This window comes from Apteryx mantelli, chromosome 2 (assembly GCF_036417845.1).
Source record: "Apteryx mantelli isolate bAptMan1 chromosome 2, bAptMan1.hap1, whole genome shotgun sequence".
NCBI classification, from domain to species: Eukaryota; Metazoa; Chordata; class Aves; order Apterygiformes; family Apterygidae; genus Apteryx; species Apteryx mantelli.
Genome location: NC_089979.1, coordinates 127,890,283 through 127,913,433, shown reverse-complemented (window position 1 = coordinate 127,913,433; position 23,151 = coordinate 127,890,283). Strand labels below are relative to the sequence as shown.

General features: G+C 37.7%; 1 protein-coding gene across 6 annotated transcripts in view; it reads right to left on the bottom strand.

Moving 5' to 3' along the window:
* Window positions 1-10,967: 10,967 nt before the first annotated feature.
* The window catches only part of ZNF385D (zinc finger protein 385D), a 445,449-nt gene continuing 433,265 nt past the window's right edge, over window positions 10,968-23,151 (bottom strand). For 4 of the 6 annotated variants that reach the window (XM_067291510.1, XM_067291511.1, XM_013941432.2 and 1 more), the window contains 4 exons: window positions 21,960-22,193; window positions 19,832-20,010; window positions 18,379-18,480; window positions 10,968-14,265 (listed from right to left, as the gene is read on the bottom strand). In XM_067291510.1, coding sequence (XP_067147611.1) covers window positions 14,032-14,265; window positions 18,379-18,480; window positions 19,832-20,010; window positions 21,960-22,193 — 749 coding nt within the window. In that variant the 3' untranslated portion in view covers window positions 10,968-14,031. The remainder of the gene's footprint in view (window positions 14,266-18,378; window positions 18,481-19,831; window positions 20,011-21,959; window positions 22,194-23,151) is intronic. The other 2 variants (XM_067291512.1, XM_067291513.1) reach the window with 2 other exon arrangements.

The window sequence follows — 23,151 nt, the reverse complement described above, 5'->3', positions numbered from 1 at the left end:
TTTTCTCCAGGCAGGCTCTTAACTATGCACTGCCTGCCCTGCAAAGAAATCTTTCCCTCCTACTGTCCTACATCTGTCCTCAAACTAAGGAAAATATTAGCAATGGAATTCATCCAAAGCAGCGTCATCATCAGCATGAACTCATTAGCCCTCTGATTCTGGGAGATGGTCGAGGAGGCCAGGGATGGTAGGAGGAGTCAGAAGACTGGGATAAATTCTTCATTAGGAAGGGAGATAAGTGATTATGAATGTACCAACCTCCTTCCATAACATACCATTTCCTTTTCTTCCATGACTTAAAACAAACAAACAAAACCCTGTAACAAAGAACGGAACAAGGTGAAGGTAAGAGTGCTGTTAGTTGTTAGAACTTCAGCTCTTTGATAGCAGCAAGAAAATATATAATGCTACTAGAACAATTTCTTGCACTGCAAACCTGGGGCACAAAAGTTTGGGATTTGGCTGCATGAAGGCATTTAGGCTGGTTGCACTATCTATAGGTGGCTCTGAATGGGACAACTTCTATCCATCATACCTCAACCAGGGGAAAACCTGAGACCACCAGTACAAACTGTTTCTATAATATAGTAGGCTATTTATAGCTTTTGTCAGTTCAACACATAACTGTCAACAGTTAAATTAGCTTGATGCTAAAAAAAAATAGTGGAAAGAGCAATTCTCATGGAACATTTTCACAGTTGTGGTCTCTTTGGTAAGACAGCAGCTATCTGCTCTGCAATATAAAGAATTTTGAATAGGGGTCATCTCCCTGATTATGGCTTGACAATAACACTTTTGTTCCAAACTATGTGCTAGATCTCAGCCACTGAAAATTTCTATAGACCTAGGAAAAATAATGCAGCTATGCTGATTTAGACCAGCTAAGAAGCAAGCTTCAAACTTTCAAGCATAATATCCTCAGCCTTTATAAAAGGAACCCCCCCCCCCCCCCGTATAAAATAAACACTTTTTATTTCTATGCAACAACCACTTCAGGCAGTGAAAGGAAACAGTTGACATCTGATAAAATACTAAGCAATTGTAGTTTCTCAACTCAGGAATTTTTTTAAGAAGCTAATGAATAGGGTGAACTATGCTTTCCAAGGTGGATTATTAGTGGTTTTGGGAGTAAGCAACACATAGTACTGTTCTCACAGAACTTTTACATGCCAGATATTATTTACATGTAAGAAGATTTATTCCTCCAGTGCACAATGAGTTTCTGTGTTCACTGCACAGAATTCAGCTACCTTGATTTAGCACTAGGATCCCACACTAAGAACACCCAAGGTTTACTGACATGATGGTCAGAGGGAGAAGGACTCACTTTCCACTGCTCTGTCGTTCTTTGTCATCTTACACAAAACTCAGTGCCTCTGTTTGAATTCTGCCCTGTGACACCCTTTTAGTCTCTAATTTCTAGAGTCAAAACCATCTCTTGTACCTTTTACAAAATATGTGTTAACATTGCCAGGGCCTGTGGCGCCCCAAAAGACTTTGCCACCTCCTCCTTCCCTCCCAGGGTTTCAGCTGCTGGTGCTGAAGGCCAACCCTGATACAGTGCAACTATTTAACCTGGGATTGGACTGAAGCGAAAATGGCTAAGGTGTGAGAAAAACAGCTGCAGGGACATCTGGTCTGGGGCCTCTGTCCCTTGGCTTGGGAGCTGCACTGAGACTTCAGCCCTTGCCTTTGGTCCATGCCAGAGTTATGCTGTAGGTATATGCCTGTGCCTAGTGTTGTACCTCGCTCATCCTGACTTTGTCTTGCAGCCCTGAACTTTTCCTTTGGCCTGAGACCTGCCTGGTTGCTACAGACTGGTCTGGAGATCACAACTCTTGGCTTAAGTGGTTATTGTCACTGGACCTGCTCTTCTCACCCTGCTCGCTGTGGGACAAATCTCTTGTTAGTGAGGCCATTGGCCTGCCTGCCTTGCTACCACCCTTGGTTCTCCTCCTGGTTCTCCTCCCCTTGCAAAACAGCCCACTCTTGCTGCTCTCTGAAAAATACAGTGGTTCCCTGGAGATCTTCCAACAAGTTATTTTTTGCTTTTAAAAAAGGACAGAAGAAAAAAAAAGATCTAATTCAAAGCTGTTATGGTAATGTGTTTGATGTAGGAGAGCCTTCACTGGAAAAAACTTTCTGGTTCTAAGACTGAAACAAAATTACTAAGCAGGATTTTTTATACTCATCCTACACATGGGAGACTCATTTTCATGTACTTGCTCTGCCACATTCCCTACTTCACCTAGGATATCCTGCAACTTAAACTAAAGAGTCACTCACTCAGATCGAATTAATTTTAGATCTTTAATATTTGCTTAACTTGCATGTCAACTCCAGACAGGTATAGCATAGGCATCTCCATCTCATCCATCACCCAGAGCTCCCTTTATAATCTGTGGAGAGACTAGGCACTTCTAGGGCACAAATCATCTCATTGTAAATAAGACTTCTAGAAGAGGCCATCTGAATCAAGTCCTGAAAGCAGCATTTAATGTAAAAGAGGTCTGGGTGACTGTTTGAGGTGTAGACATCTACACTACTGTAGATAGGTAGGTGGGTTGATTCCTTCGTTATTATCGAATATAAAAACTGGTTAGTTATACAAAGAAAAGCATCTCAAAAAGGGCAGGGGGTGGAAGGGCATTGGTTTCCTAGGCCAGTGTCTTACTTAGATCCTTACCTTACCTAGATCCTAATATATGTTCAGGTTTCCAGACAAAAATCAGAACAAATAGATTAACTTGAATCTCATATCACAGACTGCCAGCCTAGTGGCTGTTCTTTGCACATGAAAAATTGCAAAAGCTTCTTGGTCTATTATGGGTTGTAATGAAAACAATTTTTAAGACCTCTCTATTTTATCATAAAATGAAATTCTTATTTTATGATCACAGTTAGAACCTTTAGGCACCATTACTGCACAAATAAATAAAAAACAGTCAAGCTATAGTAAAATGACAAAATTATCAACCATGCTCTGCATAGTTCTGAATTACAGACTTCCATTAACAGATGGCATAGCTATGAAGATTTTGAATTTAACTGCTCTCATACTCAGGATGCACAAATTAAAGGTAAGACAATGTACAAATAACTGCAGATCTACAAATGCTGCAATATTTGTTTGATGAGAAACTCAGTCTAAACTGTATTTAACATTAATTAAGAAGCCAGAAATTAAAATTGTTTTGGCCTCAGTTGTAAGGAAAACAGAAGGCTTCTTTTTTAGCCAAGACATTTTGGATTATGCTTTTATGCTGTAGTCACACAAAGCTTTTAATTCTGTAAAATGTTTTGGAACACACTTCATATGGAAAACTATTCCAAATCAACTAATAAACATAGTGAACATACCGTTGAGCTTTGACTCATAGTTTTTGGGGTGTCCTCCCCCCCTGCTTTTGGTTAATAGCAAAATATGGGATTAAATAGAAAGCAGAAAAGTAGTCACAATATGCCACAGCATGAAGTTTATATCCAGTCCCTCCTGAAAGAACTGAGTCTATGACTTTTGGAAGGATAAGAATTTTAAAAATAAAGATGAGCAGATGTCAAGTGGCAATTTATTCACCTAATTATTATATAGAGCCTGAACTGAATGCTAAAGGCTAAGACACAGATATAACATAATCAGTCCAGGAACTGCAATAAACCCTCTGTTTTACTGCTTAAGTTTTAGGAGCTCCACAGCTTATCTGGATGAGTCCTTAAGCATGTGGCCCCACCATGCAATGTATAGGCAGTCACACACTGAAGCATGCAATTCACAGGATCCAGCAACCTGAGCGAGGAGTCTGTGAAATGAGGGAGGAGATAAGGCCTTGCAATTTGATTTCAGCTGCTTATTGTGTTGCAAGGTCTATGTTGCAGGTCTCTGTCTCCCTTTGTGATGCCCAGCCATAAAGTCCCAAGCCAGTTCTTGCCCAAGATAAAAGATTAGCAATATTTAAGAAGCTTAGCGGTATTAGAAGTGTGGTTGATGAACTCTGAATACTTTCACGAATTCAGTGAACTAGAGATTTATTTTTTTGCCTTCACCACTGTTAAATATTTTCACTCATCTGTCTGAATTTTTAAAAGCATGAACTATGCTTAGCAACTGAGCATGATAGATGTATTTTGACATTAGATTGTCTAGGAAAAACAATACTGAATCCTGTTTCAGCAGGAATGCGACAGACTGTTCCAGCTGACATACAATGTCCAAAAAAATCACCACTATACATATCCACCTACCCTTGTATTTAGAACAGTTGATTTTCTGCCTGAATATTATTAGTTCCTTTGTCATTTTAGTGTGATTGTGAATGGGATTTATATGATCAGCAACAGAGACCCAGGGCAAGATTCAAAAAGTCCTTTTCCAATGAGATGCAAACTCCTGTATTTCTTATATTTCTCCCCTTGACTCATCTAGTCATGAAGAAAAGTCACTGACATCTTTTGGAGAGGCACACTAAGCATACTCATGGAGCAAAAGCAACACAGAACCACTAACTGGAATACTGTGTTTAGTCAGCTACTGTCTCAGCAAATGCAGCACAGAGATCCATTCATAACCTGAAGGAAGGCCATCTGAAGAACAGGTCGTTTTTTCCTTCCACTGTACCTGTTTAGATTTCTTTTCTGACTACTTCAGTGTTCTAACAGAAGCATCTTGTACTTTCTAGCCAATTTATGCTGGCCAGTTTGTAGACATTTATTCATGCACTTCTACTTATTCAAGTATAAGCCTTGTAACTTGAATATCTGTCTTCTCCTGCTGATGGTTACCACTGTTCCCATCCCATGACATATGAGGACCAATTGGTTCCCACCCCCCTCAGCCTTCTTCTCCTTATTCTAAACAAGTAAATGTTATTATATTTCTTCGCATCAACTAGGTTCTCTACTACCACTCAACTCTTTTCTAAATCTTTTCTAGAAAGACTTAATTGTTCTGGATTGTGACTTATCAAAATTGTCACTACATGAAGTTTCTACTTATGATGATATAAAGGAGAATATATCTCAATTAACATTTGCCTTTTTTATCAGCTATATCAAATTTGTGGCTCATTGTCACCAATAGTAAAAAAAAAAAAAAAAAATCTATTTTTTTCTTCTTCTTCAGCTATTTCCAGCTTCTGAGTTCTTAGAGCTACTTGTTATTAGTTTCAGAATACATAATTGTCCCTCTCTTCCCTGCTGAGTTTCAGCTCCTTTCTATTACACTAGTTCTCAAGGTCATTCTATTCTTTCTGGAAGATAGATAGTTCCTAGCTTTTGTTATCAGAAAATTTCAAGAGGACATGTTCTTTTCCATGAGTGTGCAAAATCACCAGTGAAACCAAATACAACCCGAACTTGATCCTGAGGAACAGTTGCTCCCTACGCTAGTAACTCTCCTTACACTATAATCCATGTAGCCTTCACTTTAGTTAGTTTCTTTTAAAATTGTTTTCTGAATCCTCATAGTGCCAATTTAATTATTTTTATGGGGTATTATCTTAAATACTTAGCCTGATCTAGACCAAGTAATCTACCATCGCCTAATAAAGAAATTACCAAAATAGTAATAATTTTGTCTGACCTAACCTACCTTTGAGAAGACACAGCTGTTTTCTGGCACACTGCCTTTTCCATGTGGTTGATTACTTTGACCTTTAAAAAAGGCTTCAGACAGGATATTGAGGGAGTTTAAATAGCAGTTATAATAGCCCCCATTACCTCCCTCCACCCATTTTTAGAGATATTATATTGACTATTTATCAGTCAAAATGACCATTGCAAACAGCCAGACCATGAAACTTTACTGTTGGACTTATAAAAACATCATTGAAATTTACAGTGTTTCTGAAGTGTGAATGGATCAGGGCCAATTTCTGTGAAGCCTTCCATATTCTCAGTACCTGCTAATTTGAAAGTGCATTGTATTGCTTAATGAAGGACTTGTGCTGGTTACCTGTGATGCCTAGGAAAAAAAAATTCCCCATCCTGATGAATAACATGGCTTCAGGTCTGGGGCCTTCTGCTGCCGTGCTGGAGATCATCCATAGTTAGAGACATAACACTTAATGATGCTGACAGACCTCTCCAGTTCCTGATTGCTGCATTATACTCATCAGGGTTAAACTCATTCCCACACCTGGGTTTAGAGCAAACTTCCACCCATTAAATTGCCAGGAGCCATTACTGTTTATTGTCCTCTTATTAGCGCAGGTGTTGGACTCACCTGGATGTTTTCCTAGCTGTTCTTTGACATCTCACCATGTTAGGACACTGGTGATGCTCTTGATGTCCACTACTTTCAGTGGTCCATTGTAGGTTTTGGGGCTTCAAGGCTTCTTTATTAAAATTTACACGTTTATAGTGTGTAGGGAGCATAGAGCAGATGATTTGCAGACTGCTCTGGATTAAATGTCTGTTGCATGGAATAGTGATCCATCGCATCCTGTCTCATGGAGCAGAACTGAAAATCTTCTCATGTATTTACTGCTGCTGCAAAGTTCCTGACAGTTAGCTGGAATGTAGAAATCAATAAAACATGAAAGGCCAATTTCTTTTTCCCTACCATTTTCATGGCTTTGCAAAGGAGATGGAAATAGCTCTAGCTTTTCTTCCAAGGATTTGCCTGCCATGCAAAATGCCCCCAAAGTGAACAGGGAATCTTTTCCAGATGGAGAGAAGGCTTCACTGCAATGCAGTCAAGGAGATTGCTTTCCATGGCCACCACTTAGAGCAGTCAATTCTGTAGCGAGGGCCTGAAGATCTGATTCCAAAGGCCGTAAATTCCTTCCTGTTTTCCAGTCTCACTGATAGCACAAGACTCCATCCATGTGTTTGGTTAGATTATATTACTGAAGTGAATAAAAGGGTACTTTATTATATATGCATGCATATACATGTGTGTGGGGAGGTTCTTTCTTTTTAATGCTCCTTGTACTGTACCATCCTTCTGAGGGATTCAAAAAGGTGATTTGGGAGAGAGGTGGGAGAGAAACAGCTGCACAGTACACACAGAGAGAAAGTGTGTGTACAGACGCTTGTCCAATTGACTAAATGGAGATTTTAGGGTGCAAATCACTGGATAAAGACCTATGCCTTTTTTCATCTCCTTGTAAAACCATGAAAAACAGTAGGAGAAAGAAACTGACCATTATGTTCGATTTACACCTACATTTCAGCTACCTGGTAGGATCTAGGCAATTGCAAAAAATAAGAAAAAGTGACTGGACATGAGGCTTATTACATTTTTTTTTTCTCAGGTGCTCCTACTGGATGCGAAAACTTACCTTCATGGTTTTATTCTCACGAACCAAAGAGATTCGAGCAGAGATCTGACTGACAATAGCGTCACAGGCAAGATTACATTGAAAATTACTCTGAAAAAAGGATCGCACTTTAGGGCTTGGCATTGTCTTCCAAACTGATGTACTTGCTGTGGAATAGAGGGAAATCCTCAAATCAGGAATTTTTTTTCAAATCAGCCTCTTCTGTGTTATAAATCCCTTAGAATGACCACATCATGAATGTGCAGTGAAGGGACAGGACCCGCAGCTGGTGAGGTTGCTCAGCAGGTTCTCCCTCTCCCCCTCAAGCCACTAGGCAGTTTTTGGGACATCACACAAGCTGTTATAAAGTCTTAGCTTTGCCTATACACTATCATCTCCCATTTTGTTGTGCCCCAAAAAACCATCTGCACTTGGCAGACTATGTTTTGAGCAGAAAATTTTCACCTGATACACATTTCAGTGAGAACTATTCCCACGGCAAATGCCAGCCATCAGCCGGCTGCAAGCAGAGAAAGGTCTGAACTGCTAATAAATGCTGCAGGCATTTGTAGTGAGAAAATGGTTTATGATTTTTATCCTTTTTTCTATTGCCTTTGCTCTCAAAAATAGCATAGCTATTTTTACTGAACACCATAAGAAATAAAATTTACATTTAATTAAAGCTTAGAAGAATCCAAAAAGATGAACATTTCAGGAAACTGTGAAAGATTAAAGACCTGACTGTGTCATAAAACCCTGACTAGATTAGGCAAAGAGCACTGTAGTACACATGTGCTTTCTGTTGACAATGTATTATTATTACTACAACACTGCTGCTTTAAAATTTTATTTAATTTATTCGCTCTGATCGAATGATCCATCATTGGGCTTGATGCACACTAACTTGTTAAATGTATATTTAAACTTCTGGATTCTGTTCAGTCTTATGAGAGATGAAAATATGAATAAAGAAAAATCATGGAAGAAAAATCAACTAGTCATGAAAAAAAAAATATGGACTTCCTTTCTGGAGACCAACCTGTTCATGAGAAGCAATGATATCTTGCCTGGTAGGAACAGACATGAATGCATTGACTTCAAAGGAAAAGTCTTGTCTCCTGTAATTGAGTGTCAAATATTTGTATAATGAATTTTAATATGTAAATTTGTTTCTAATTATGGGGATCAAATATTCAATTCCTGTTGTGAACAAGCACAAATGTCTGTGTGCTGACAGTAGGAATAATGTGAAGACCATTGCCAAAAACTAACTGAAGTATGTAAGTCTAAGAAAATCTTCTGGGTTCTTCCTTATCAACAAATGAATTATTTTGAAAGTTAAGATCTCACGACCTTCAAGGGCCATATGTTTTACCCAGGATGTCACAGCTTGTTAATGTCTTACAAGTTCCATATAAGAACATTGCACAAGAAAAAGAAATCAAACTATTTTCCCAAGTTCTTTACCTTGAGTCCTTTGACTCCTCTAACTTCTCCACCATGCAAGTATCACCCCAGCATGAAGCTGATCACAGAAACTGGGCAGCCACTGAGTCATGTTTCAGTCTCAGCCAAGCTTATTTATCAATACTGAATCAGAGTTGAATAATACCTAATTGCAGTACACAGCATGACTGCAAAAGGCCTCAGGCACTGAGGACAAAAAATTGCCTCTACTGAAATCAAAAAGCCTTGTGACTGCTTTCAGGAGTCCCAGGGTTAAGAGCATTATGTTTTTCATAGTACTCTTAATTTGGGTCTGGAGTACAGATTCTTTCAGCCCCTTGACATTTCAGTTCAGGCTGTGTAATAACCATCCTCCAGATAGTTACATTTATTCTTAAATGGTCCTGAATTTTAATAAACCCGCAGGTATGAGGGGCCATAACGCTCTTGTCCTTGGTTAAACTCTTAACTCTTGTGTTTCAGATTTCAGCTAGTTTAAGGTAGAATTTATCAGTAGTGCACTTTGTCTTTCAATCATGCACCAAATCTCAGCACAGAAGCTTCTATGACTTGCTGGCACTGCAGTAATGGTGCTCACAGCTACAGAGACAGGACAGGGCCACGTGTAATGTAAAAGAATTATGTAATAGGATAGAATAACATTTTCAAATGCATCTAACTAGGAACTCTACTGTTATTTTCCTGTGGGCTGCAGGTGCTTAGACCCCTGAAGCCTGAACTCTGCTGAAGTCACTTTTAAAAGTGGAAACTTAGGCACCTATTTTAATAGAAAGCACAGATCCTTAAGAAGCATTTTAGGCTTCTGACTCCACCTGACTTGTAAGGAATTTCAGCAGCCAAACAATTTGCGTCTCTGTGCTTCAGACCTAGCAGCAAGAATCTTGGCATCCCTAAGAAAGCTTTTTAAATCTGTAACAAGGTGTCTCACTCTTCAACATTGGTTTTATGTCTAGAATGGACATATTTATTTTTTCCAAAAATCAAAGCTATTAAGATAGAAAATTTTCAGGACATTTTGAAGAGAGCCTAAAAACTATGTATTCACAGGGAGCAGAAGGCAGAGGCAGGTGTGGTGCCTAAGAGGAAGTTATTTCAGCTTTCAGGGCATGTTGGGCCAATACTCTATGGTATCTTTGGGGACTGAAGCAGAAGCAACTAAAGGTAAATCCACTCAGTTATGGTGTTCCTGGCATAACCGAAAAATAACAAGTACGAGACACTAAATTTACCCACAGCCCCCTTGCATTGATTCAGCATCTAAAAAGTCTTTTCATCTTTTAAAATACAGAGCCAATTGTGGTATTCCACTACTAAAATGACAGATGTAATTCTTCTAGTTATATTAACTTTATTTAGCTATTTTTAATTATATATAACTTTAATTTATTTTAAAATAAAGATGTATACTTTTCAAATACAATATTACTTGACATGGCCAGTTCATTTATTTTTCTTCCAGTTCATTTCAGATTATCTTTATACCACTTGCTTACTGATATCTCAAAGTCAGCTTTCATAGCAGCTTTCAAGAAGGTAACTAATCTCATGGTTCACAACAATGATGAACCTTCAGAACAAAGGTTTAAAGCCAAAGATAGTTGGAAAAAAGCAGACAGCATAAAAAAAAAGTATATATCTCTCCCACAAAAATACCATGTATTTGGGTTAGAACAGAACAGTCATTCTTTAACACTTTGTATAGAATTAAAGAAAACATCCCTGAACCTATTTGCTTTTCTGAGTTCATACCCACCCCTTGCCCTACAGCCTGATTTTACACTGTTATTCCAGTGAGTGACTGTGTCCTGGATGAAATGATCTGTTTCCGTGTACTTTAGGCTTCTTCTTGGTCCTGGAGTGTTCCTGTAATATGAAATATGATGACACATTTTTCTTTACAGTGCTTTCTGTATTGGTGCATTGATAGGTAGGTGTAAGGTGTCTTCTGTTTGCTACCGCCTTTTTCAGCTGCTGTGGTCACACCTGTGACTGGAAGCTCCCCTTGTCCAATCAGACTGCTCTGCCAGTATTTTCCTTTATATGTATGTATGTATATACATATATACAAATACCCACACGTGTAGATATACATATGCACATATGTGTGTGTGTGTATACATACATACATACATATGTATATACAGATATATACAATATAAAACTGTTGTGCTAACATCCCAAGTATGTTGATTTGTCACCGACCAACAGGGGGTGGAACAGCAAGGCACAGAAAATCCACTATACATTCTAACATTTAGGCTTTATCCTTTATTAGGTAGTGAGTAAGAGACATAAAAAGAATCGAGTTTGTTGTTTACAGCTGAAATTTAAGAGAGACTTGTGTGAACAAAACTTGTTCCATAGAGCACTGTGACAAAAGAGGTCCAAGAAAACTGAAAGTGTCATTGCGAATTAGCTGATGTAAGTAGTTGGAATGACACTCCTATTTCTAGCAACACTTGTATTAACTCTGCCCTTAGTACTGTGCCTCCATACATGCCACAGGCCTCAATGTTTTGGCAAGGATCAGCCTGTTGATTTTAATGGCATCGTGACAACACGGCAGGATGTACAGCAGGTACCCGCGTACCAGAAGGCCGTGCTTAAGAGCCTACAGTCTCTTCTTTTCCAGTCTGTGTATTATTTCATGGGAGAAAGTGTCTCCCCAGCCCATCTCCCTTCCCACAACACCAGTCCTCCTCGGCTTGTTCAGCAAATTGTTAATTCCGTGGACTATTACAAAAGGCTCTGGAGACAAGCGGCGGTTCAGGGAGCACAGCTAGAAACCAGTGCCCTGTTCAAGGAGGAATTCACACACAGCTGGCAATGGCATTACAACTTCTGCAAAAAGAAGGAAGGTTGAAAGTAGGCTTAAAAACCCCCAAGGCCAAGATTTTGCAAAGAGGAGTTTAACGTTACTATGATATATTCAGGTACCCGAATAAGTGGAAACATTTTCTAAATACTGAACGGTAGGGCCAGGTTTTGAAGGCTGGCCTGTTTACTGCCTCCTTACTGGGAGCTGTAGAGTATGGAGCCCTTTTAAATGTCAGCCCCTAGTTATGTAGGTGCCTAAACTTGGCTTCAGGAACTTACCCATACTCCTCTCTTTTTGGAAATTGGGCCAAAGCAATACAGCTAGTAACCAGCCCTGAAATCACCATCGCACTTGTTTTATGTCTACATCGGAGTGAATTAAATACAACCAAAAGTCCATTTGATTTCAAGGCACAAACGTTGCAAATAAACTGGATGAAATACATATACATAATATAGAACTTATTTTAATACTTGTAGATAAATAAATGTATCTCTTTGGAATTCTTTGGACACAGACATCCATGGAACCTCTTCTTTCTCTTTTATATATTTTTTTATAAAATCTATATGCAGAGAGGTTTAAAAAATGGCAAATACCAATGTATATGGAAGGCTCACTGATGAACTGCAAGTCAAAGTGCTGTATATTCCCATCTTCTAGATCTCCCAACTGTCCATATTAACCACAGGCAGTATTAGATAGCAACCACATGGTCAATATTTTGCATTACTACATTTTAATAAAATCTTTTAAATTATCTCCCCATCTAAACTTAAATTATGTTTTTAATTTTTATTCCTCCTAAATGTATGGTAGGCATTTCACTTAGCTACACATCAGAGTGGTTGCATGTGACTCAGCAGCACACTCCAAAATATTAATAGATACTTTTCAGCTCCCTATGGGAAAAAGCAGGCAGCAAGAATCAGATTCAAGACATGTCTATTTTTTCTCTGTTGTTTGTTACTTACCACTTAATGACCCACATGTGAAAGTCAATGGTTATATAATTATTTTATATAGTAGATTTTCTGTTTATAAGTTATTTTTCTTACTCTAACATATATACAATATATCTATATATACCCCTGATAAATCTTACTTTAAAGGGACACTGTCAACCCCTTTAAGCCTCACAGTAAATACATAAGGCTTTATGCTGTCCATACATAAAGGTCAGCTACAGAATTCAAGGGTCCCTTCAGATCCTAAAGGTTGTATTTGCTCCAAACCCATAATGTGCAGTTATCTCATAATATGTATCTCGTGTGTTGCTGTTTACATTTTATATGTATATTAAAACATTTTATATCACATCAGCAGGAAATAAAACAAGAGAATAGATCTGTTTCTAAGACTATGCCTATAGCAAAAATATGTTACCTGCATCTACAGACACTCCCACTGGTATGATATAAAAAGAATATGTGCCATTCTTGGGATAAAATTCTGGCTACATTGCAGTCAGGGGGAACCTTATTTTGACTTAAATGAGGCCAGGATTTCTCTCTTGGTTTTCATTTGCTAGTTATGACTATGTGTAACCCATTTGTGTCTTCTCTCTGCTCAACACTGAAGTGTCATGCCTGTTTCATGAAAAGAGTGTATTTTTTGCTGTCCACTGGCATGCCTTAAACATTAATCAATCCTGTATGTATTACACCTTTTGAATATACACACACTGTACACATATGTTCTCAGCTAAATAAAAGTTTGCCCTATTCTGTGTACAGCATATGGATTTACTTTTTTTTCCACTAAATCTTCTTTACCATTTGCTTTGTCCTAACCATAGATTATCTTCATGCCCATTCTTCTGCAGGTGAGGAAAATCATTTTTGCTCACCAGGAACAGCTCCACATTATTGTCATCATTTTTGACTACTTACCAAAGTGACATAATTTGTTCATTTTATCTTTTGCAACTCAGTTAGAAACCTAGTGGCATAGATAGAGACACAATACTACTGTTTTACAAGACATCTATTGTAACTACTTTTGTTCAGATAAATACCCAGTAACTGCTGATTTGGCAGGAGGATTGGTAAGGGTACTACTATTCACAGTGTTTCTTTTTTTCCTTCTTCTTTAATCTACAGAATAAAGTATTTAATGTACATTGGAACCAGTTAATGCCCTTTAGACAAATTTGTAAGTTGTTTCATAAAGCAGGAAAGACATTGCAGGGAAATATGTGCCAAAAAGCACAGTCAAAAGGCTTTGTAAGTTTTATATGTCACTACAAGTCAACGCTGGAGATCAGTTCTAAAACGATCAATACTGGGGAGGAATGCTCTCATCTGGAGAAAATACTGCCCATTCCCCCTTTTAGAATTTGTTCAGTTCTCTATCAAAAGTCCTGGCTCTTCATATATACTTTAAACTATAAATAAACACTGCATAGTTCAATGATTTTCTTGATTTTCTTTTTTGTTTGTTTTGATTTGAAAAATTATTGCAGTACAATTAATTCCTGTTTGGAGTTCAGTAAGGAGCGAACAGCACAGGAGTATGGGTGGTCCGTATAGGCCCTGGAGCTGGTCGTAGGAGTGCTGGAGGAAGTGCTGAAGTCTGGAAAAGGGTAGCTGCTGGGGCTGTTCGAAGACTGAAAGGGGAATTCACTGCCACAGCAGCAGCTGCTGCTGCAGCTGCTAGAGGATTTGGTAAGATTCGTGGAGCCATCGGCTTTGAAGGTTCCTTTGAAAATACTAATTTTACCTGTGGGGAAGAGAGAAAACAAACAAACAGAGAGAGATAATTTGTTCATATTAGCTACATGACAAAAAGCTTGACTTAGACTGTAAGTGGAAGATCAAGAAAGAGAGGCCTTGCACTGGTTACTGACTCTACGAGCTGCAGGTTTGTGACAGGAGATACGATCTCTCACACATCAAACAAGAGTGAGCAGGATTTGGTAGGGGACAAAGCGTTTCAGTATTTGCTTGGTTGTGGGCTCATGTCTTATCACTGAGACTTATAATTTAATATGAGATGAGAAATCAAAGCAAACCTAAAGAGGGGCTGGGCAATCTGCACCAAAGTAAAGCTGCACATACCCTGCAAGAATTAAATAAGAAAGAATTAGCCATCAATTAGAGACCTCCATCTGGACAGCTTCATGATAAAGACCAGAGCAGAAAGAAAGCATATCCTATTCCCCGGTACGACTAAGAAGATACTTTTGTTTTTCTTATTGTTAGGATGCAAGTTCTGCTTAAAATCTCCAGTTAGCTGCTCTTTATTAGCTTGTGCCTCTAATAACAAGTAAATCAAAAAAGCTTAACTTGCACAAGTCATGAAAATCTCCAAACTTTTCATGTGTTCTAATAGGTGATGAAATCTACAGGTGCTGCCCTACATCATCTTGCTGTGTCTTCAGAAGCTTTTTTCCACACAGATACTGTTCATTCATACAAAGACTGTGAAAAAGTGGCAGATATTTTTAAAATATCATCATGAAAAACTTTTATCTATATCACTTAAGAAGGGGCAAAACCATGATATTGTAACTAATCACTGAAGCTTTTGCTTTAAAAGCTTTCATAACATGGGCCTTGTGCAATACTAAATGCAACTTAGAAAATCCTTCATTTATGGTTTCCAAAGAGAAAAAAAATCTCGAGCATAAAATCGTTTATGATTTCCAAGACTAATTAAAAATGCTCACAGAGGTCCATTATTATTTGTGTATAGAGTGTTTACATTTTGTATGCACACAGATGAACACCAGAGTAGTCAATACAGATTTCTGTAGATTTCGATGGGATTTTAATTTTCTAATGAAAAGCCAGGAGCCTGAATACCTTTGTTGTTCTGGTTTTGTAATTCCGAGACAAGGATATAAACCTCACCCAATGACAAAGAAAAGTTCTCACTGGCTCTGTCAGACTTTAGGTGGGGTCCATATCCTGGGATGAACTGCTGTCCTTTGCCAAGAATATATACGTGGTGTGGTACATCTCAGTCTAAGAATGGACACTTCTCACTCACAGGGAAAGACCAATTTCCCATTCTTGAAATTGAAAAGGTTTTTCAAATAATTATCTTGCACTATATCAGTCTGATATTTTCCGCTTAACAGTACTTTGTTGAGTGAATAGTCAGAAAGGAAGGACAGGAATCGTCTGGCAAGTTTCATCATTACATTATCACTGTATTCCAAAAATTTTTTGTTTCTTTACCAACCAGCTGGATACTGGATTTTGACTTTTCTTAATACCCACTGGCAACTCTGCTGGCCTCAAGGTCTTTCTCTGGGAGAGATATTCAAAGGGGACCAAATTCTATACTTCTCTTAATGAAGGACATAATGGGTGTTAGATACAAATCTTCTCATTGCACGTACAAAAATCAATGACCTTATCTTTTTCTTGATCAGTGCTAGACCCACTGATCCAAGCTGTATTCTTTCCTTTCTGAATATTTCACTTTTTCCTCTTTCCTTACTGTTTATTTAGTAAACAGTTTTTTTCAGCCTTATTTAGAATAGACAGTAAAAAACCCTCAAAAACAAACAAAGAAAAAACCTCTAAAAGTGCAAAAAAACCTCCAACGTGGTTCTTACTGTGGTCTGTGATGTTTTTCATCAGAGCCATTTTACTACAGAAAAGTGTATACTTGTAAAATGATCAAATGCCAGATAACTTTTTCTCTCTAGTCTGGTATTTTATATATACTGGACAATTGTGGCTTGACGTATTAAATCAGTCCCAACATTACAAGATTTCTTAAACCGTGAAATTGTACCATGGGAATTCATAAAGCTTTTTTTTCTGAAATACACATAACTTGACTGGACAAAGCATTATAAATGATGTATTGAAAATATGACATTGGAAAGCTGTTGTTCTAGAAAAACTATGAAAATGTAGCATGTCCTTTTTCTAACTTCTGCAGAGAAAATTTTGGTGATGCTGATGCATTTTTGTCATGAAGAGCAAAGATCTTAGGTGATTTTTTATATAAAAAGGCTAGGACAACCTTGCAGTTCTTGGAGGAATCAGAAACTTCTACTGAAGTTAGATAGCCTTTTAGTTCATTTATCAAAATGTTTCTGATTGTCCTTTCAACACAGTTGCAATAACAAAAATATTTAGCATGTATAGTACAATGTACATTCTTTTCAAATCTCTCTGCAAGTACTATACGACAGGTCAACATGAAGAGTTAAGTAGGCACTATTTGTTTTATTTATAGTGGAGTGAATGAAGGGACAATAAGTGACTTGAAAAATTAGTGGGGAGTTAAGAAAGTTAGCAAAGTCTAGAGCTCATCAAAAACATTTATATTCAAAGTAAAATTAGCACATCTTTGGCTTGTTGCTACGCCATTTGCAGTTGAAGTGACAGCAATTTTGGTATTTTTTTCTATTCAAAAACAAAAAACGAAATGGAGAACTGCTCTTATCCTTCCTCAGTGCAGCCTCTATTCTACTACTGATATCTGTTGGTTTATTGCTAACTCATTCTCTTCCCTTTAAATTTTTTCTGCCTCTTTGCTCACCTCTGGCTTGACTTGTGGATTGTGAGCACTGGCCTGATGGTGTGGACTGTGGGAGTGAGAGAGCAGGAGAAGGACATGTGCCTGTGTTATTTGTCTGTGCAGCAACTGAATGGCCTTGACTGGAGTTCTCAGAAATCACCACTACATAAATAAGCGAATAGATGACTATGTGCACAGTAACAGCAACAGTAATGTAATAGTTATTTCCATCCTTTGGGAAACAACGAATTTCCTAAAGGAATAATAATCCTGTCTGTGAGGCTTTAGCTATTCCATATCCTACTTTCCTATTTATATATTTTCTATTCCTTTCAGTATAATTTATATCTGGCGGAGACCTTGGTCTCCCTGGAGTATTACTGAAAAACCCTATGGAGCCATTTCCTTACCAGCGGGTCTGCCAGAATGGTGCAATACAGTATGTTACGACATCTGGGAAAGCACCCACCCAACTGAACGATGCATAAATATACCACACATTAGGGCTGTCCCAAAAAGGACAAATTTTCTGTTGCCAGGAAAAGAGTGTTAGTTCAACTAGAAGAGAACTGGGCTTTCACAGAAAAGAGCTCCAAATTCTGTCTCTCTTAAAGAAGATGGACAATGAGTGAGTGGATGATTTGTATGAGGCCAATGAGTCAACACCCTCCCCCTGCCAAAACCCTCTACAAACCCTTACAAAACCACATGTCACACAAAAAAATCACACAGTTTATCTGATGGAGATAAATGCCACATGCTTCACTCCCCAACCCACAATATAAGCTGTTTTTTTGACTAATGGCAGAATCCTAACAGGGTTTTTATTAAAAAGTAAACTTTTTTATTTTCATCCTTTGAAGCTAACAAGAACTGTGCTTCAGAAAGCTTATCCTGGCAGTTGGGAATGTGACCAGAACCATGCTGAAGCCGAGTGGAATGAACTGAAAGATGGATTTCTTTTTAATTGTTTCAATTGTTATCTGAGTAGTTTTCTAAATTAGGGTAGAATTAAAGTTTTTATGTTTATAGAGTTTTATTTAGTCATTTCACCATTATTGTCTTTGGTGAAAACTGGAATGATCCTGTTTAGCATCTGGATATTTCTTTCCACTCTTGCTGTCTAATGACCTTTGAAACAAGGTTCTTTTCTGAGGTCATTCAGTGCAGTTACAAAATGAGCACATACGGATTGTAGTCCAGTGCCCATCAAAGTAAATAAAAAGTCTCTCATAGGCATCTATGGGCTCATTCAGACACTCCCATCACCTACACTACCCTTCCCATCTTAAGTATTTTTCCACTCATATTTCTAAAAGGATTCTGTGAATAAGATGGTGATTGGCTTACCCCTAGAGGATGTGTTCCCTTTTGGAGTTTGTTGTAAGGGCTGTATTTAGGTTTAGGTGGTTTCCCAGCAGCTCTGTCTTTGTGCCTTCTACTGCTTATGTGCTGTTAAAAAATATATTGGAAAAAAAATCAATGAGCATCATTTCCTTAACAGACCACTTCAGCTTCTGCTTTAGACAAGGGTGCTCCAATATTGAAAGCTACTGCTCTCCACACCAGCATCACTTTGACTAATTCAGTAATGAATGGGAACTTGGTTTGTTCCAATTTGAATAACTCCTTTGTGAACCACGTATTAGGACTGTGATTTTCAGAAGTGCTCAGTTCAACTCTGCTTCCACTGCAGTCAATGAATTTCCCACCTTTGTTAACTTCAACAGGACCTGAACTAGGCCAAAGTTGGAAGCCTTTGAAAAATTCATCCCTGTCTCTGTAAAGCACCTATCAAACTCAACCCACTGCTGATAGAAAGTTTTGGACAAACATTAGAAGTGGAGTGTCCCCTATTCAAAAAAAAAAAAAAAAAGAAAGAAATTTTTAAGTCCCTAAGAAGCTCAGAGATACTTTTAAAATTTCAGCTGAAAGATGGTTAAATATCAAACTAAGTGACAGTGAAATAAAATCACAAAATCCATTATCTTCTTCATAAAATCTATTAGATTTTACAAGAATCCTTCTACACAGACTTTATTGCAGTACCAGATGTAAGTGACTTTTTCCAGAACTAATTGTTTTACTTTCATTTTCATTCTCAAAAGAGTTCTCACAAAAAGAACAAAGACAGAAGAATTAACTGGACATTTTTTTCCTGAAAACCTAAGACAAGTACTGCTATTGTCCATTACAGAATTTATCTTCATTCTTGTAAAGTTCCTTAACAAGTATTTAATTCCAAAAGGCATATGGAATTAAACTAAGTGTTTTACAGAACAAAGGCTTTGTTCATCTGAAGAATGACTGAATATAACTTAGTGTAATTGCAATTTGGAGGTCATGCTTCTCAGTTACAGAGCAACACTGATAAAAAAAAAAATTAAAAATCCTATCCATCCCGCATTTCTAAGGTTATTCAGTGTTCTGTGAAAATACTTATTGCACCCACCTCCACATCTTTGTCACGGCAGATATCATGCAGCACACTAAATGGCAGGGTTTATCAGTTCACGACAATTATAGTACTCTAAAGACAGTTGTAACATGTTGCAGCTCAGAGATTCTATAACTCTTTTTAAAAAAGATACAATCAAGAGCTTTTGAGAAAATGCATTTGGTGCAAGGGAAAATCATACCAAAACCAAAACACACAGCACAAAGGTCAAGTACAAAGGACAAAATCTGCAAGCTCCATTTAGATGTTAACTGTCAGACTGACACATGCTGATTGTGTTGGTACTTTATCACCATGAAAACAAAGAATAGCCAAGGATTCACACTCTGCAAGCTAGCTGAGTACCTGTTTCAGTTGTGTCTCAGAGTTTACGTGCACATCACATATTTCACAGTGAAATGTTTTGTTCTGAAGGCCTGTGTTTCCTTTATTCACAGGTCCCTTGCCTTTTACGCCTGCCCGGGGAAACGCTTTTATGGTTCCACTTCCATTCCGAGCTTCCAGCATAGTTTTGTGCTTAGTCCCTGGAGACATTAGAAATGGGAAACAGAAAAAACTTTGGCAATTTGGTTGCATTCATTGTTTTTTTTTTTTTTCTTAAAAAAATATATATATATGAACCTCAGCTTGGTGCCATGTGTTATCCTTGGAATATGACAGTGTTTGCCTGTATCGGATTCATACTAATGTAATAATATTTCACATTTGATATTTATTTATTAAATTACTTATGTGTAGGTAATACACTAGAACAAAGCAGCCACACCAATAAGTAGTGGTACAGTCAAGTATCCTGATGTGAAGTTAAATGGGTGTGACATTTCTCATTAATTCCTGCTGCTAATAAGACCTGAATTGTAGTTGCAAAGGAAGAGTAATTTACCTATTAAAGATGTAGTTGGCTTTGATTTGTAGTCCTCATGAATGGATTGATAAACAGTATGCATTAGGTAGCTTACACTTAAATCTGTAATTAACTAATTAGTTCCCAAATCACAAAGGGACAGAGGTTCCTGGCAGCAACTTACAGATCTTAATGGCCTGGTCAGAAACCAAAACATGTGAGAACTATGCACTTTGCTTTTATTTTTTATTAAAATAAATGTTGTATAGAAAACAATAGTGTACTGTGACTGTACCTTTATTCAGACTATACACTTTCTTGCACTATTGACTTCCACGCAGGTAATCTTTGATGACAATGGACTACTGCTATGTAAAGAATTAGTGCTCCAATAATAATTACTGTATGCATTCACATGTACACATCTACAAGCATGCAGGCATGTGAGCATATACACAGTTTATCAGCATAGAAGGCTAAATTTGGAGGTGTTTTGTATAAATATTCAGAATAATGTTTAGGCTCTCATCTTGATCAGAAGAATGTTTAGAATACAGTCTTCATATAAAGTTAAATAGGTTAAATGGGTACAGCTTTATTAACTTCAGTTTCTACCAGTTGAAGATCTGGCATACAGCAAACACAGCATTTAAAACTGATTAAGCTTTGTTTCTCATGAATACCAACAAATTATCATTTCCTTTTTAATTTAAATGGATTCTACAGCCATGCCAAAGTTGTTTCTTTTTTTTATTACATCAGAAGACCATTCCTCATTTTGGTGCAGGTATATCATCTCTGTCTCTGTTTCAGAGCTGAGGTTATCCTTCTGTCTCTTACTTCTTTTTACTATGCTCTCGGATAACCCCGACACCCAAAATAAGGCAACTATTGTAGGACTATCATAGATGATCACTGCTACTGTATTAAATCCCAAGATCTTTTAACCCTGCTCACCACAAACCCAATCAGTAAGATGTTTAAAACAGTGACTGTGAATGATGCCTCTCTACCACTGGAACTTATTAATGCTGCTCAGCTCTACTAATTAGGAAAGGTTTAAAACTTAAGAAAGACAGAGGTAAGGAATTGCCCATTCAGCTCTCAAGCAGTAATCACTATCAGCCAACCAAAACAAAGGAAAAATATATACAATTTTCAATAGTTATTAGCAGACCATATGTAGCTAAGTATTCTAACTCTCATCATTGAACTCTGACTGACTGATGCTCCCTGTTTCAGCCTTAGTTTGTTAGATTTCACACAACACTAAAGGCATTCATACGCAGTTTACTAGCTGGCATAAACAAAAGTATGTGAACTCTGAACATCAAAGGTAATGAAGCATGAGCTGTCACTTAGCTCCGTAAGGTCTGGAAGCTGCAAAAGCTAAAATGGAAGAAAATGGGTAACTTGCAAGCAGTAAAATTCCTTTCTTCCCCCTTTATGAAAGTCTACTTGCTTGTCATTTTTATTCTTTAATAGTTAATGAATTCCATGTAATTGCCAGTGTTCTGCCACCTCTTTGTCCCCTGTTGCAAGAGATCTAATCTATTCAGGGGAAGATAATTGCAGAGCTCTTGAGAAAGAAGGAAAAAAAGGAAGAAAGCAAGCACTGCTCCATCTCACCACTGTTGTGCGCCTCCAGCTGCGAGGCAGAGTTGACAGCGACTTTGCATAGTGAACAGTACAGCAGTCTTTTTGCTTTTTCTTCCTCTGTCTCCACAGAAGGGCATGTGGTGCTGCTAGTGGCTGTCGTGGGGATTTTCTCCACTTTAGAGGTGATCTCCGTTGTCATAACACTGCTCTTCCGGATTTCCACGGTTGTCGTCGTTGATATTGCTGGTGTCCCTGTGGCAACGTCTGTGGGCAAAGGAAGGAGATGGAGGGAAACAAAATAGAAGGTGGTGACCCTTGGTGTTTGCATGTTTGCATCCTAATGCTGTAACCCCACAGAGAGCCAGAGCGTGCTGGTGAAACGACTAATAGTAATGAACTAAATCTGACCTCCTTCTTTGTATTTTTCATGTTTACAAAATACAATACTCCCATGTATTGAAATGCCATGTATTCTGGTTCCAGCATTCTGCTAACACCCAGTAAATACAGAATTCATAAACTGCAAAGACAGGTCATTAAGACTGTACTGTACAACTGAAGGATAACTCACTAAAAGAGATCAAATAAATTACCAGTAAAATAGGCAGTTAATATTTATACACAGCCCTTCAGGTACATAAACTGCCATAGTGCTGCATAATACTCTGATTAAGTAGTCAACTTAAAGTTTTAACATTCTGTACTCACAAAACTAAAATTAAAATAATTGTATGTTCTTGATATCAGATAAAATAAAACATTGACACTTCACTTGATCTTAGCCAAAACTAATATTAAATGAATAGTAATTATTAATACCTAGTATACATATATATACACACACACACCCTAATAATATATACTAATGATAGTGATTAAATATACAACATTCTATATTTAAGATCTACACAGACACTAGTCAGACTTTTGTTCTGTGTATCAATTTTGTGTTAGGAAAGCTCTAAGCATGTTATATACCTAAATCTATTTGGAAATTTAGTGCCTGAATCTAAGAACAAGTGGGGTTTGTACAGTTTTCAAACCCAAGAGAGAGAAAATACACAATAATATTGTGGTCTGAATAATGTATAAATAGTATTTTGTATGACTAAGTTCTAAGCATCTGTGCTCAATAGCGCCAGTTAACCCAGCAAGCTCTTCAAGCCTCCAGATGAGTTTTGTTTCCATCAGGTAAGTATTGAGAGGGCCTACATTTCTGCCA